Source organism: Alexandromys fortis, unplaced genomic scaffold (genome assembly GCF_014885135.2).
Source record: "Alexandromys fortis isolate MF-2015 unplaced genomic scaffold, M_Fortis_MF-2015_v1.1 scaffold_1, whole genome shotgun sequence".
NCBI classification, from domain to species: domain Eukaryota; kingdom Metazoa; phylum Chordata; class Mammalia; order Rodentia; family Cricetidae; genus Alexandromys; species Alexandromys fortis.
Window position 1 is genome coordinate 16,488,208 of NW_026067927.1, and position 15,000 is coordinate 16,503,207.

Below are 15,000 nucleotides of genomic sequence, written 5' to 3' on the forward strand. Positions count from 1 at the left end.
CCTTGCGAATCTCTCTTTCGGCTCCTTCCACTTAGTAGGTTTCCGAGGTTATGATAGGATCGTCAATCAGCTCCATTCTTTTCCGTAGGGGGATAAAAATCTCTTGCATGTACAGATCAGTCTGCAATCTTCTGTTGCTGGATAACTGGGCTCTTTCTACCTTCCCAGCACTCTGAAGGCGCTGCAGGGAACACTGCCAGAAAGCCTCTTGTTTTAGCTCCTGTTGGTGGACACCTTGTTATGTGACAAAACTTTTCCTGGGGAAGATGCACCACACATGTCTGCTCACCTCAGATGGGGGTCCTGTGACAGATGGAAGTATTACAGCGCCCAAGTCCAACTTGGTTAGCCAGTGCGTTTTGGCAGGGTTGTTGATTGGAATATTGACGAGAGGTTACTTACAGGAGTGGAAAGGACATCTATATCACCAAAGCCCGCTCCAGAGTGGGTGACAGCTCACACGAGCTAGGAATCTGGAGCACACTGCACAGCCTGCAGGTCACTCAACAGGTTGGAGGGTGTCCTTGCCAAGTGACTCTGGTCTAATTCTCCTCCAGGCAGCTGGCTGGCTTCAGAGTCTTCTTTGCAGCTTTATTATTTACTCTGGCAGGAATGGGCCTAGTAAATCTGGTCACTTTTGGGGACGTCCTGAAGCTATTTTGAGTTGTTTATTTTCTTGCTTAGCTTCTCTGAAGTATGGAATATTTCAATCTGGGTGGAGGGACCATTGCACAACACACCTACAGGTGGAATTGAGGGGTGGTGGTGGAGGACACAGGAATCCTGGGATCAGCATTCGAACAGACCACAGAGCTATGCCTTGGAGCAGGTACCAATCTCCATTCCTACCGCAGTGTATGAGGGTCCAGTTCCCCCACCTCTTCCCTAAGACTTGTCTTGCCGTAGGAGCCCTTCACATATTTTGGGTACTAAGCCTTTATCAAATAGAATATCTGCAAACATTTTCTCCCTTTCTGTGGATTTTTTCATCTTTGCTTTTAGTTTTTATTATTGTTTCCAAATTATGTGTAGGTATGTGCTTGCATGTCTTGCATGAGAGGTCAGAGGCACTGGGTACCCAGTGTGTGTTTGCATGTCTTGCATGAGAGGTCAGAGGCACTGGGTACCCTGGAGCTGGAATCATAGGCTTTTGTAAACCATCTGATGCTCGGAATCGAACCCGGGTTCGCTGGAAGAGCAACAAGTGCTCTTAACCACTGAGCCATCACTCCAGCCCTGTTTTTCACTTTCTTGATACTGTTTGCGATTTGGGATCATATTTGAGAATCCTTTACCAAACTGCGCCTGGTTTTGAGCATTACAAGAGCAGTATTATTCCCAATGCAATCACCTGCTACTTTGTATATTGTTGAAAACTACAAGATTTTCTAGTGGCTGGAGAGATGGCTCAGAGGTAAGAGCATTGCCTGCTCTTCCAAAGGTCCTGAATTCAATTCCCAGCAATCACATGGTGGCTCACAACCATCTGTAATAGGGTCTGGTGCCCTCTTCTGGCCTTCGAGCATACACACAGACAGAATATTGTATACATAATAAATAAATATTAAAAAAAAGATTTTCTCTATTCTCTGTTGTTCAGGCATTTTCATGGCTTTCCAGCCTTCCATCGTGTGACCACACCGCACATCAGTTTCCAGTCCTGTGTTCTTCTCAGTTGTTTTGATGACATCGACGCCACTATAAACAGCCCATTTAATTCTTTGGTACAATCTAATTTAAAAACAGCTAACTTTTTTTTTTTAAATGAGTGAAGACATTTAGAATGAGTGAACAGCATAGCGGGGCAGGTATTTGACTGAAACACTGATGTTTCTCAGCTGCCCATCTTGACTAGAAACTGGTCTACGAAGCTAGAGCAAGCCCTGCTATTGAACTTGCTCGGTGTCTACACTAACCACATGGTGTGGTTTTCTGCTGCGAGCAATCAGAGGAGTCACAGGCTCATTTCCCTGATTTCAAGTCGGAATACTTAGCAACAGGAAGATGTCCACACAGGTTGGGAAGCAACTATGAAATGCAAACCTTTTCTTTACCCACTGGCTCTCCCTGAGTGAGGCTGCAGGGGGGCCAACCCAGAGAGTCTATCTTGAAATGATCCTAAGATAAACCTTTGTCAGCACTGAAAACTCCGGAGTAAAAGGCAGCATGAGGGTCCCATGTTAGTCTATACTACAGCTGCTCTAATTACTTAAAAGATCAAAGGGCCAAGACCCAATAAACCTAGTCTACTGACTGCAGGTTCCAGAACTTTCCACAACCAGGAAAGAGATACCCACACTTAGGTGCATGGTTGAGAAAAGGAAACACTTCCTTTATAGTCCCAGGTAGGTAGGGTCACAGGGGTGTCTAAAAGGGCTTTGAAATAACTCAAAGAAAGATCTGATAATCCCCTCCATAAAAAAAAAAGTGTCAGATTGACAGGCCCTCTTCTCCGTCCCACCTTCTGGGGTTTTCCACCACTGTGGTGAGTGGGAGGGATTACAAAGCTGCCAGATTTCTTCATGATTTGTAAAACAATACCACAGGAGAGGCATGAAGCAAGAGTTCAACTCTTGAAAGGGGTTTGGTTTGTGGTTTGATTACTGGCATAACTGATGACCTTGGCCGACATTGTGCAAACACGGAATTGGAAGAGAAGGAGGTGGGGTAGAACCCTTGCTGCATAAAAGGCTCAGTGGGAGTCACCACAGCAGGAGGTCGGCAAGAGAGGCCAAGATGAGGTGAGTCCACGGTGCACATCTCACACTTGGGGTACTCGGTGGGAGAGGCGCAAAAAATGGAACGGGACCAGTGGGCTAAAGTTCTAGGTGAGGCAAGCCCATGGGCTGTAGGCCGCATGCTGCTGAGGATAGCCGTGAATGCAGCTCAACCCAAAACTGTAAGCTTAGAGAATTATGAGACTTCCTTCCTTCCTTCTTCCCTCCTTCCCCCTTTCTTTCCCTCTCTTTCCCTCTCTTTCTCTTTCTTTTCTTTTCTTTTCTTTTCTTTTCTTTTCTTTTCTTTTTCCTCTTCTTTTCTTTTCTTTCTGTAACCTGATTGTGCAGTTTGAGCTGTGAGTTTTGCATGTGGCAATGTCATGCTGAAAAGTCAAAGGCAGGATGTGCCTGGAACCCCAGGGAGTGAAGGGCCAGTGACCAAGCCCCTCCTCCTGCATCCATGCATTCACATGGGCTGGTTATCTCTCTCTTTTTTTTTTCTGTTAATTAGGCTTTTTATTGATTTTTTTTTTAAATTGAAGGTCCCTTACTGGTCCTGCTTTCATGAGTGGCTGAGAACAAGGGGAAGGGGAGGGCAACCAGCTGGCAAGGGAGGGTCTTTTCCACATTTCATTTACACACAGAACTAAACAGACAAGCACAGAGTCACTATTGTGGTTAGAAGTTGGCAGCATGGGATGGGGGGGATAAGGAGTAGGGTGTCGTTAAAAAAAAAAAAAAAAAAGGTCAGGCTCCCCCCAAACTGGGTGCCTGGGAAGGGACTTGGTCTGCTTCAACCCAAGAGGAATCAGAAGATCAAAAGCAGTTTGGGAAGGCCAGAACCGTCAGGGTGAGCTGGTTATCTCTAAGGAGGACCTTTCCTCTTAAGTTTATAGAGGCTTTGTTTTGACCAGGTACATAGCAGCTTCCTGGAATATTGACTATGCCTATTTATAGGCCTGCTTTTAGTGAAACAAAGAAAATAGTCTCACATTTTAGTGACACAATCAAGGCACCCGGATTTCTATCAAATTAGAAAGACTTTGGAGGCCGAGAAAAGACTAGAAGCAGAACATCACCAAGAAATTCCTTCCTGGCCAGCATCTGCTGGGATTTGGTCCCCTTTTAAGTGGAGTCTGTGCACCAGTGATGGCCAGCCACTGTCAGGCCTTTAGGAAGTCAGTTTTCCCCAGGTAATCATCTGGCATTCTTGGGTTTGATATACCACCCTTTAAAGTCAAACACTCAGGAAGTGATACGAACAGCCAGACATGAGTTAGGGGTGACGGTGTGCATCCGGTGACTCTGGAAACTGAGTTTGTGACAAGCCTGGGCAATGAGTGACATTGGGTCTTAAGAACGATAACTATGATGAGTTATACATTAAAATGACATTTTCATGATGGGACATTTCAGAAAGTAGCGAGAATAGCAAGATAAACCATAGCCCTCACCTTTAATTTAGCTACAATGTACTAACGGTGTCTTCCTAGCCCAGGACTTCACTGCTATGCGGCAGAAGCTTCTTGCTGGGCATCGTGGGTCATCACTGAGAAAGGCTCACAGCTCTGTGCCTCTCTCCACTCCGTTCCGCTTTTCTCACCCCACCTCCCTCAGCTGTTTTGAGACAGGCACTTGCGATGTAGCACAGGGTGTTCTCAAAGCCCTGATCCTCCTGCCTCCGTCTCAGAGTGTGGAGAACAGAGGCATGGATACTGTCATACTGGTGGCCTTCCTTCCTCTGTTGTGTGGTCTCTCTCTGAAGCTTGGAAAGAATTCCCAGTGATATGGAGTTTGCTGAAGCCTGTGGGGATGGGGTTGGCAGGTTGGGCGTAGGGAGGATACAGCTCCATTCTCTTTCTTTACTAGCTTCTTAATAGAATGTGTGTGTGTGTGTGCGCGCATGTGTGTGCGTGCATGCGTGTTGCAAGACTACACGTGCAAGGCGACCAACTCTCCATCTTGCCACCTCTCTGCAGAGCCCTGGGAGTCGTTGTCACTCTCCTGCTCTGGGGACAGCTCTTTGCTGTGGACTTGGGCAATGATGCCATGGATACTGCAGGTGAGCCTCTGGGTTTTCCCAGGAACTGTGCCCCAGTGTGGCCCTATCAAGGCTTCACCATGTGAGGGAAGACCCAGCTCCTCTCTTCCTACCCTCTTCTTCACTAAATCTTTGGGGCTTCCCTTCCTCAGCTTCCACTTGGGGGTGCAAGGGAGTCTGGCGTGCAGGGCAGCTTCCTCTTGGCTGACTTTTCATAGGAAGCCATCTGGGCATTCATGACCCTAACTGGTTTCTTTTTCTTGGCAGATGACAGCTGCCCACGGCCCCCGGAGATTGCGAACGGCTACGTGGAGCACTTGGTTCGCTATCGCTGCCGCCAATTCTACAGACTGAGGACCAAAGGAGACGGTCAGGCCTGGATGAGTGTCTCTCCCTGCATAGCCCTGGCCCTGGCTGGTGTCCCTATGATGGATAGGGCTGGGGTACCTGGCCAGAAACCTCATGAGTACTGCCTGGAGCCAGGAGAGTTAGATTCTGATAAAGTTTCTGTCTCCTGTTGGTGGTCCTTCTGCTAAACTAAGTTGTCTCAGCTTCCTTTTTGGGGCAGCAACTTCATAACCCCTGTTGCCCGGGAGTGCAATCTTCACCTATGACACTGGGCAGCCTCACTATTCTCGACAGTTTCTAAGAATGTCACTGTGTCTTTAAAGCTCCTGTGGGTCTTATAGCATTTTTTTTTTTTTTTGCACAGACACTCTCAGTTTCATTTTTTTTCGATGAGGAAACTGAGGCACAGCCTGTGAGAGGCAGAGTCAGGGTCTGTCTGAATCCTGACTTCTTCCTGTCCTATGCTGCCATCTGTCATGACTGACTTCTGTCCTGCCAGGCACAACGTGACTCGAGGCCCAGTACTCCGGCCTTTTTTTGCTCCCTTTCCTCCGACGTTTTAACCCTTCTGGTTAGAATCTCCTCATGCTGCACCGAGGCCGAATTTGTGTTCCCTGAGTTCATCTCTTCCCTTTGTTTCAGGAGTGTATACCTTGAACAATGAGAACCAGTGGGTGAACAAAGACCTTGGAGAGAGACTCCCTGAATGCGAGGCAGGTAGGTGCTGATTTCTTAGAGCGTGGGCAGGGATGGAGGCTAATGTGGCAGAGCCGTGTTTCTCTTGTGTGGTCTGAATCTGTGAGAACCAAGACAGAGGTTATAGAGAGCAAAGCAGGGACAAAACGACTCCCAGAAAGCTTAGTAATTGGCTTGGCCATTTAGGCCCAAGAGGTTTGGCTCAATCTACCCAGCTTCCCATGAAGATGCCTCCAGACAGAACGTCTGTTTACAGAGACTTGGTCAAAGGTAAAGTGAATGTCCCAGGAAGGAGCAGGCTGGGGACAAAATAAGTTAAGCCCACAAGGGGTAAGGCAGGACATGGGGAACAGCTAGGACCCCTGCACTCCATAGTTCTCCCCTCTTCTGTCTGGATAAGGATTTTGCTCAATTTCTACAATCGGTGGCAGGAACTGCCAACGGGCTTTGGGTTAACGTCAACATCTGTAAACAGTCTGTGTTCCTGCTAACACCGCTGCACGCCCATCTTTGAGAATGAAACATGCATACAGCTTCCAGTCTTTTCGTTGAGTTTCAGAAACTTGTGGAATTTTTGTGTGTGATAATGTTTATATATGTGTATGCACGTATGCAGGTATATATATATTTATATAGCAGTTTATCAGCCAGGGTTTAAAAAAATTCTGTCTAAGTCACGTACTGTGTAAATACTAGAAATGTGAGGGGCGGGTGGCAATGGCAGAACGAATGTTCCTTGGTGTAGAAACAGCAGCGGCTGATGCTCCCAGGGCCTCCGCGGGTGGGGCCTGCTCCGCACTGCTGCTCACGTCCCTCCCTCCCTCTGCAGTGTGCGGGAAGCCGAAGAATCCCGTGGACCAGGTGCAGCGCATCATCGGCGGCTCTCTGGACGCCAAAGGCAGCTTTCCTTGGCAGGCCAAGATGGTCTCCCGCCATAACCTCATCACGGGGGCCACCCTGATTAGTGACCAGTGGCTGCTGACTACGGCCAAAAACCTCTACCTGAATCACAGTGAGGACGCGAAAGCCAAGGACATCGCCCCGACCTTACGACTCTCTGTGGGAAGAAATCAGCTGGTGGAGATTGAGAAGGTGGTCATCCACCCCAACCGCTCTGTGGTGGACATTGGGCTGATCAAGCTCAAGCAGAAGGTGCCCGTCAATGAGAGAGTGATGCCCATCTGCTTGCCTTCCAAAGACTACGCAGCCCCAGGCCGCATGGGCTATGTGTCTGGCTGGGGGCGGAATGCCAACTTTAGATTTACTGAACGTCTCAAGTATGTCATGCTGCCTGTGGCTGACCAGGACAGCTGTGTGCTGCACTATGAGGGCAGCACAGTGCCCGAGAAGAAGGCCCACAAGAGTCCTGTGGGGGTACAGCCCATCTTGAATGAACATACCTTCTGTGCTGGCATGACCAAGTACCAGGAAGACACCTGCTATGGAGATGCTGGCAGTGCCTTCGCCATTCACGACCTGGAGCAGGACACCTGGTATGCAGCTGGGATCCTGAGCTTCGATAAGAGCTGCTCTGTGGCCGAGTACGGCGTGTACGTGAAAGTGAACTCCATCTTGGACTGGATTCAGGAAACCATGGCCCAGGACTAGTGCAGGGCCGACTGGACTATGCCCAGGCAGGCTGGCAGTCTATGTCTGAGAGCACTATTCACCAGGGAGGAAGGGGCAGGTGCCAGCCCCGCACTGCTCGGTCAATAATAAAGAACTTGCTTCTGGCACCTTTGTAGTCTGGGGCTTTTATTCTCATTTACAGTATTGGGCAGCCAAGCAGGGTGGACTGGAAAAATGGACCCCCCCCCCATCCTGAGGTGCCAGGAAATCCCTAGGGTGCTGTAGACTGCCTGACTTGGGGAATCATGTTTATGAAACCCAGGTCTGAGAGAGATCACTGTGACCCTTGCTCTTCAGTGAAGGAAAGAGACTTGGAGAGGTGAAGTGCTTTGGTTATGGTCACTCAGCTACTTAACGATGGGGCTGAACTTGGTCCCGGTCTGATTGACTGCAAACTCTGAGCTCAGCAGCAGATCCCGTCACATCTCTGAAGCGGGTGAGGAAAGCCTGTGAGGCGTGTGAGCTCAGAGTGGGCCAAGGGTTGTGACAGAAGCCTGTGTTTGTGTTTCCACCTGCCAGTGCCCAGAAACCAAAAGAGCGCACATTGCAGGCAGGCTATTTATTGACTCAATGGGTCCTAACCACAGCTCAGCCCACAGATTTGCCCGGCGACTTAAGTTCCCTGGTTGCTATTTTCCCCAGATCTTTCCCATCAGGGACAAACACTAGTAACTCTCTCGAGTTCCCTGGCTGGAATGTGCTGGGACTCGGCTGAATTGGGAACTCCTTCTCAGCGGCTCCTCTTCCACAGTGGAAAAACTCAGCTTGCCCTGGGGTTTGGAGACAAGCCACATGCCCTTCTACCTCGAAATACACTTCCTTGCCCCAAGTCTTAGTTCAGCCCTTCTCTAGTCTACCCTCTCACATGCCAAACAGCCTCTCCTCACAGCGTATGAGGCCACCAGGGAAGCACTTGCCTGCATGCTTGGAGTCACTGGGCATCTTCCCAGTGCAGAGCTGTGGGGTCCAGGGAGACAAGGACCTGTATTCTAGAAACTGAAACAGCGCAGTCACACTCACACAACACCTGGCAGCAGGTGGCTGGCCGCTACGTAGAAGGAATGGAGAAACCTGGCCCTTCCTTCATGGCTCTGCTTTCCTAGTAGCAATGCTTCTCCCTTCCTGCACAAGGCCTTTCTCTGTCCAGTACACGGTATCTAGCACTAGACAGGGCATGTAACGCATGCTTAATAAATATTAACGGAAGGGAAAGCAACCACGACAGGATCTAAGACATAAACCCAGACTGCAGCGCCCCCTGCCCTCACACCAGAGAGAAAGATGAAAAGCGTTCTTCCCTGTGTGGGCTTTGAGATTTGCTGGCACCTGAGCACTTAGGCCAAAGGACAGAAGACCCAGTCGACGGTGAGTTGGACAAAAGAATTTTATTTTTTCATAGGGATGTGGAGGAAGGGTTAGAGTTCACCTGGAGTTCAGTAACATTAGGGTCTGGCTCATCTATGCACACACTGAGCCGGGGTGGCTTCCATAGCCCTCTATGTAGAGGAAGAGGATGGGAAAGTACTCTTCTCCCTCCCTGAAGTGGCTCAGACAACCTTTCTGTGCCACAATCATCAAAACTGGGTCCCATTTCACTTTTCCCCTTTCCCCGAAGGACAAGCTTAGAAAGAAGGAGCTGACCACAGGGCTGGCCCTGAGGTGACAGTGCCGCTGGGACAAGCCTGGGCCTCTGCTGGCAGCGTCTCTGGCTACCCAGCAGGTCTCAAGCTGCTTGGCCATGGACCTCTAGATCTGTATCTACTCTCTCATTCCAGAGTGTCAGGAACCACCACCACCAGAGGTTTAAGAGAAACACAAGCTTCCTGAGCTTGGGCCGGGGAACCCTGGAAGCTCAGCTGTTCTTCATAAGCCACTGGGATCAGCAAACCCCACAGGCATTCCCCCTTAACAATTTTGGTATACCTTTGGTCTTGAGTCCTTGAAATAAGAGCTCCGTCCTTTACTTCCCAAGGAAGTAAACTTGTTGTTTAGCTTAAATTGTGCCGGATGGTGAAGGGCCACCTTTTCCTCTTGTCAATTTAGTGGCCTGCCAGCTATAAATGAGCAGGACCAGGGCAGTGCTCTCGGTCCATGCCAGGACGGTCCCTGAAACAAAAGAATTCACCTACAACTAATAGAATGCTAATTATTTCAAGAGAAGCTGGGACAGGAGGGAGCAAAAGGGGCAAGGGAATGGAGGTGAGGGGAAGGGTTGCGTGTGTGCACAAACATGCCCATTAAACTGTTCTCACAGTGTCTAGGATGATGGATGACCTTAAGGGTAAAGACAGGTCCAGGTAAAGGGAACTTACAAAGACACTGAACACTGTCCTGTCTGCTCCAAGGCTCTCAGGGAACGGACACTCAGACATCTGGAGTTTTTGGGCACTGGGGCTTCTGCACAGGGGCCATTGATTACAGGCACATCAGACCTCTTCGCTGGGGCACTGACCACATCTTTGAGGGACTCCAGACCATAGGCCCTCTGGGTTCAGGTCTTGTTTCCACCCATGACTCTTTCATCTCCAGCGACCATGAGTGTGCTAAATGTCTTGATAGAGGAGGTCATATTTGGGGATATTCTTGGGATCAATAGGACTCTGGACAATAAGTTTTCCCCTCATTGCTCCCCGGTAGATGACTTCAATCAAATCCACGAAGTCTTGTTTGGTTTTGAAGCTTCCTACAAATTTAGTGTGATCCGGAGACCTGCAGCAGAGGGAAGTAACCACGTCAGAGCTTTCCGGTGCATGACGCCTGCACGGTCAGCAGCCAGCGGTGGCCTCCACCTGTGGGGTGACCACTGCCCTTCCCCAGGCAGAGTATACAGGACCAGATCCAGGGCAGAGGTCAAGATCTGGATGTGGGAATCCCCTGCCTTTCCGCTACTTTCCACGGCACTCACTCCAGGATAGCTTGGCGAGGTCTGAGTCCTGCAGTGGGCAGTTTGCTCAGGGTCTCTGCAAAAGCCCACTAGCTCATCACAGTCGCTCAAGTTCTCCTCATCGACTCTTCTGAGTTGTGAATATTAATAAATAACCTTACAAATTATCTTAAACATCAGGCATATTGCTCGTAGGAAATTTAAGAAGAGAAATAAAGTCAGCTGTGAGGCCAGAAGTCACTTTTTGATGGGTACCCTTCCAGTTCTGTGTGTGTGTGGGGTGTGCATTCCATGTATTTTGCTAGGGTAGGAACCACGCCACAGATCCTTTAGCAACGTGATCTTACAGCGAGTATTTGCCTCGGGGCTGTAAAATGTGCACTGACAACACACTACGAAACTGCTGGAAACGGAACTACTGGGCTGAAAGATGGAGCGCTGAGAAGGTATGCGAAACTGTGCTCTGAATTCCACTGGAGGAGATCGTCCTAAACGATCACAATAAGCAGATCTGATCAGGACAAGCAGCTCCAAACAGACAGTGTCAAACTCATCTCTGTCAGGTAACAGGAAAGCAGACACCCCCGCCCCAGAGCAAGGGATGACCAGTCCTAGACCCAGCCAACGGTACTCATCTAGGGCTGGGAACAGGGTGGAGGGCAGTGCAGAAGATACCATGTGACTTATTTTGACAGGTCTTCATATATGACTTCAATATTCTGAGTGGCAGAAGACATTTGCATATTTAAATTAGAAATTAAAATTTGCCAATCATACTTGAAACACCTGCAAACTGTACTGAAGTTTCTCATAAGAAAAATAGAAAGCATCAAATAAGGAGCCAGCACTTACTCACCTAGATTCAGAGAGCAACGGAAAAGTAAGTGAGCTACTGAACCTGCCCTGAGAGAACCAACTTCCCAGACTGCAGTCAACTTACCCATAATCCACTTTCATGTGCTGCCCATTGAAGAAAAACACAGTAGAGGGAATATAACTGATGTCAAAATACTGCGTGTAAACCGGAGTGTGGTCCACATCTACCAGGTAAATAGCCGCCATCTTACTGAGGTCAGCAGAAGTCTTTGAGAGCTGTGAATGACAAGATGGATGGAGGTTACATGATACTATGCCAGGTGCATGATCCTTCTTTTGTGAACCATATTGTAATATTGTATGTGAACCTTACTATAACATTTTTTTTTGAGAAAAATTTTGTACTTGAATTCCTCATAAGACACAATCCTGGAACTTGCTTTAAACCAGGCTGGCCTTGAGCTCACAGGGACCACCTGTCTCTGCCTCACAAGTGCTGGGATTACATGTGTGCACTACGCCCAGCCAGACACACTATTACTGCTCAAGGGTGGAACCCTGTCGACAGGCTCTGGAGAAGGCACTGTGTGGTTGTCTGAATGAGAATGGTCCTCATGGGCTCAGATATCTGAATACTTCGGCTCCCAGTTGGTAGGAATGTTTGAGAAGATTTAGGAGATGTGGCCTTGTGGGAGGAAATAAGCCATGATGGGCAGACTGAGGTTTCCAAAGGTTTCACACCATTCCCAGTTAGTTTTCTATGTCTTTTGATTGTGTCAAGACATGAGCTCTCTGTGACTTCTCCAGCGTCATATCTGCCTGCTGCCATGCTCCCTGCCGTGACAGTCATGGATTCCAACCCTCTAAAACTATAAGCCCCTAATAAACTCTTTCTTGTATAAGTTGTCTTGGTCATGCTGTCTTATCACAGCAATAGAGAAGTAACCAGAACTACTTCTGTTTTGTTGATGCTTGAGATAAATTCTTTTTTTTTTTAAATATTTATTTATTTATTAAGTATACAATATTCTGTCTCCATATATGCCTGCAGGCCAGAAGAGGGCACCAGATCTCATTACAAATGGTTGTGAGCCACCATGTGGTTGCTGGGAATTGAACTCGGGACCTTTGGAAGAGCAGGCAATGCTCTTAACTGCTGAGCCATCTCGCCAGCCCCCGTGATAAATTCTTTTTCAAGTTTTATTTATTTGTGTGTGTGCAGGGTAGGACTGGTGCGTGTGTACTACACACGTGTAGGGGCCAGAGGACAATCTGTTGGGGTCAGGTCTCTCCATCTTAGTGGCAAGAGCCCTCACTTGCTGAGTCATCTCATGGGCTTGTGTTTCATTATTTTCAAGAAAGGAATCTATACTCTCTTAAAGTGAGCTATAGATCCTGATATACCTGCCCGCAACAGCTCAGGAACACTCACACATTTGCTTCCCACAGTTGATGGTGGAGGGAAGAGGCCCGTCCTTGGTTCAATCTCCACGGTAAACAGAGACACAAAGACAAAAAAACCCAAACCCTCTGTCTTCTCATTTCCCCAATTTACTAATTGGCCTGTGAAGACGTGCTGTGAAACCTGACCTCTCCACCAGGCCCGTTCTAGGAGCAGCAAACAAGCAGCACCTTGGCATCCAGGGAAACAGCTCAGACCCTGCTTTGCTGCTGCTGCACCCTGGAGGGATTTCTGAGTTCTGCATGGACTGTTGCTGTGACCGTGGAAAGGACAAGGTTCAGACATCTAGTGTTGGCGTTTCCTGCTCATTCACTGTTTGACTTTTCATTTAAAGCTGCTCATTTAAAAAGTCACTTACAATGTCATCCAGCTGCAGACAGACAGGGTCCTCATCCCTCCCAAACCTGAGAACCAACACCTTCTCCGCAGTGCTTTTGATGGCCTGGTCCACTTCTTTCTTGCTAGTCAGTTTGGGCAAGAGGAAACTCATCTGGAAAAATCCCAGTGGGAGTCTTCACTACCAATTCTGCGAAGTTTACAGGCTGTTTAGATGAAGTACATGGGTCCTGGTGCAAAGAACAAAACAACGCCATTGAGCCTCAGTCATGAATTCAGGTGATTTAAGAAGCCTTCCAGCAAGCCTATTCTGTGAAGAGGTCCCACCCCTGGCTTGCTATCCTTGTGCCCAGCTTCCAGAACTTCATATGCCATCCCGAAACACCAGGTGACTGCTTTCAGTAATTTCTCTCAGAAATACATGAGAAATACCGTACCAGAAGAACATATGCACGGTTCTGTGTTTGCTCCCCTTTTACACAAGAGATATTTTAAGTATTATAAGTCAGTGGTCCAGAGAATGAGAGTCAGGCAGAACCCTGGGATCTGATGGCCACTCAGCCTAGGGGAGGTGGAGTCGGGAAGCGCCCTGCAGTTTGATGGCCACTCAGCCTAGGGGAGGTGGAGTCAGGCAGCTCCCTGGGGTCTGATGGCCAGTCAGCCTAGCCTATTCAGTGAATTGTAGGCAGCCTGAGACCTTGTCTCAAAAAGATCAAAGTGGACGGCAGCCAATGAATGACACCTGAGGTTGCCTTTGGGCATCCACATGCAGGTGTGCAAGGACAGGTGCACACACAAGATAGGAATAACATTTATACAAGAAATGAAGTTGTTCTGGCCATAGGTCACCATTTGAATATTTTACACGTGCGTCTCGCCTGCATGTATATCTGTGCACCACTTGTGTGCTGGTGCCAGCAAAGGCCAGAGAGGGTACCAGATTCTTTGGAACTGGAGTTACAGACAGGTGCGAGGTGCCACACGGGTGCCAGGAATTGAACCCAGGTCCTCTGGAAGAGCAGCTAGTGCTCTTATCTTCTGAGCCATCTCTCCAGCCCTAAATAGAGAAGCTGACTTCCAGTATAAACGGAGAATCATAAAAAAAAAGAGCACTAAATACACTTGGAAAGCCCAGTTTTGCAAGCAGAAGAATGACAAAGTCAAAGGCACATTTAAGAAGTGCATTAAAGCTGACAACCATTAAATAAAGACAGTAACACACCGTGGCAAGAGAGAGAAGGGGCAGCGGGAAAGTTGGAATTCAGAGGCAAAGCCTCTTTGGAAGTTAAACTGGCACGTTCTTTACACAACAGCTCTATTTTGAGAATATGAATTAGGACACGAAGACATGTTCACAGGATAATTAACACATTGATCATGGCAAAAAGCGGCAAACATCCTAAATACCAATCAATAGGATATTGGTAATAGTAGTCTTGTGAGCTACTTTCTAGAAGTCACTGAAAAAGTTATGAAGCAGTATTAAAGTCTGATTGTGCTTTTTGTAAAAATTTAATGTATAACATTTACATAGGAAAATGGAAATACATATCCCAAGGTATCATCAAAGGACATATTTGAATATGAACAGACAGGTGATTATTATTTCTACTAAGGGTCTCGGTTAGCAGTCCATGTTGGCCTTGAATTTGTGGCAATCTTCCTGTCTCTGCTTTACAACTGCTGGCATTACAGGCTTGTGCCACTATGCCAGGAAGATAACTTTCATTTACGTCAGGGCGGACATGTCTACTTTCCAATCTATCTCGCACATGTGTTTTTGAGGATGCCGGTGCCAGGTAGGACACTTCGGAAAAACTGTCAGCAATCCGGATTCCTTCACGGGATGGCCGAGGCACAACCGTCTCCTTCCTCAGTCCCAACCCGGGAAAGGACGTTAACCCCGACTAACCTGGGCTGTTGTTAACAAACGCTTCTTCGACCCGCAAACCCTTACAAGCGGAAGTGAGAAACACGGACGCAGAAAATGAACGTACCATCGCGCGCCCCAGTCAAGAGACCAATAAGCAGACGATATTATCTTAGTTCTCGCCTACCTGGCACCGCCCAA

The 15,000-nt window shown here is 48.1% G+C and overlaps 2 protein-coding genes across 4 annotated transcripts; one reads left to right on the plus strand and one right to left on the minus strand.

The window, feature by feature from the left end:
• Nucleotides 1–2,665: 2,665 nt before the first annotated feature.
• On the plus strand, nt 2,666–7,538 carry LOC126502495 (haptoglobin). 3 transcript variants are annotated; one of them, XM_050143529.1, is made up of 5 exons: nt 2,666–2,741; nt 4,697–4,779; nt 5,026–5,127; nt 5,749–5,823; nt 6,632–7,538. In XM_050143529.1, the coding sequence occupies exons 1-5, from the start codon at nt 2,737–2,739 to the stop codon at nt 7,408–7,410; spliced, it is 1,044 nt and encodes a 347-aa protein (XP_049999486.1). In that variant the 5' UTR covers nt 2,666–2,736; the 3' UTR covers nt 7,411–7,538. The 3 variants fall into 3 exon arrangements, with proteins under 3 accessions (XP_049999486.1, XP_049999485.1, XP_049999484.1); XM_050143528.1 differs by lacking the exon at nt 2,666–2,741 and adding an exon at nt 2,859–2,899; XM_050143527.1 differs by lacking the exon at nt 2,666–2,741 and adding an exon at nt 3,852–3,910.
• Nucleotides 7,539–8,801: 1,263 nt separating this feature from the next.
• Nucleotides 8,802–14,967, minus strand: Txnl4b (thioredoxin like 4B). Its single transcript, XM_050144406.1, has 4 exons — nt 14,842–14,967; nt 12,952–13,159; nt 11,256–11,407; nt 8,802–10,140 (listed from the first exon to the last, which is right to left on the minus strand). Exons 2-4 carry the CDS (start codon nt 13,081–13,083, stop codon nt 9,975–9,977), a joined length of 450 nt encoding a protein of 149 aa, XP_050000363.1. The 5' UTR covers nt 13,084–13,159; nt 14,842–14,967; the 3' UTR covers nt 8,802–9,974.
• Between the last annotated feature and the right edge of the window lie 33 nt (nt 14,968–15,000).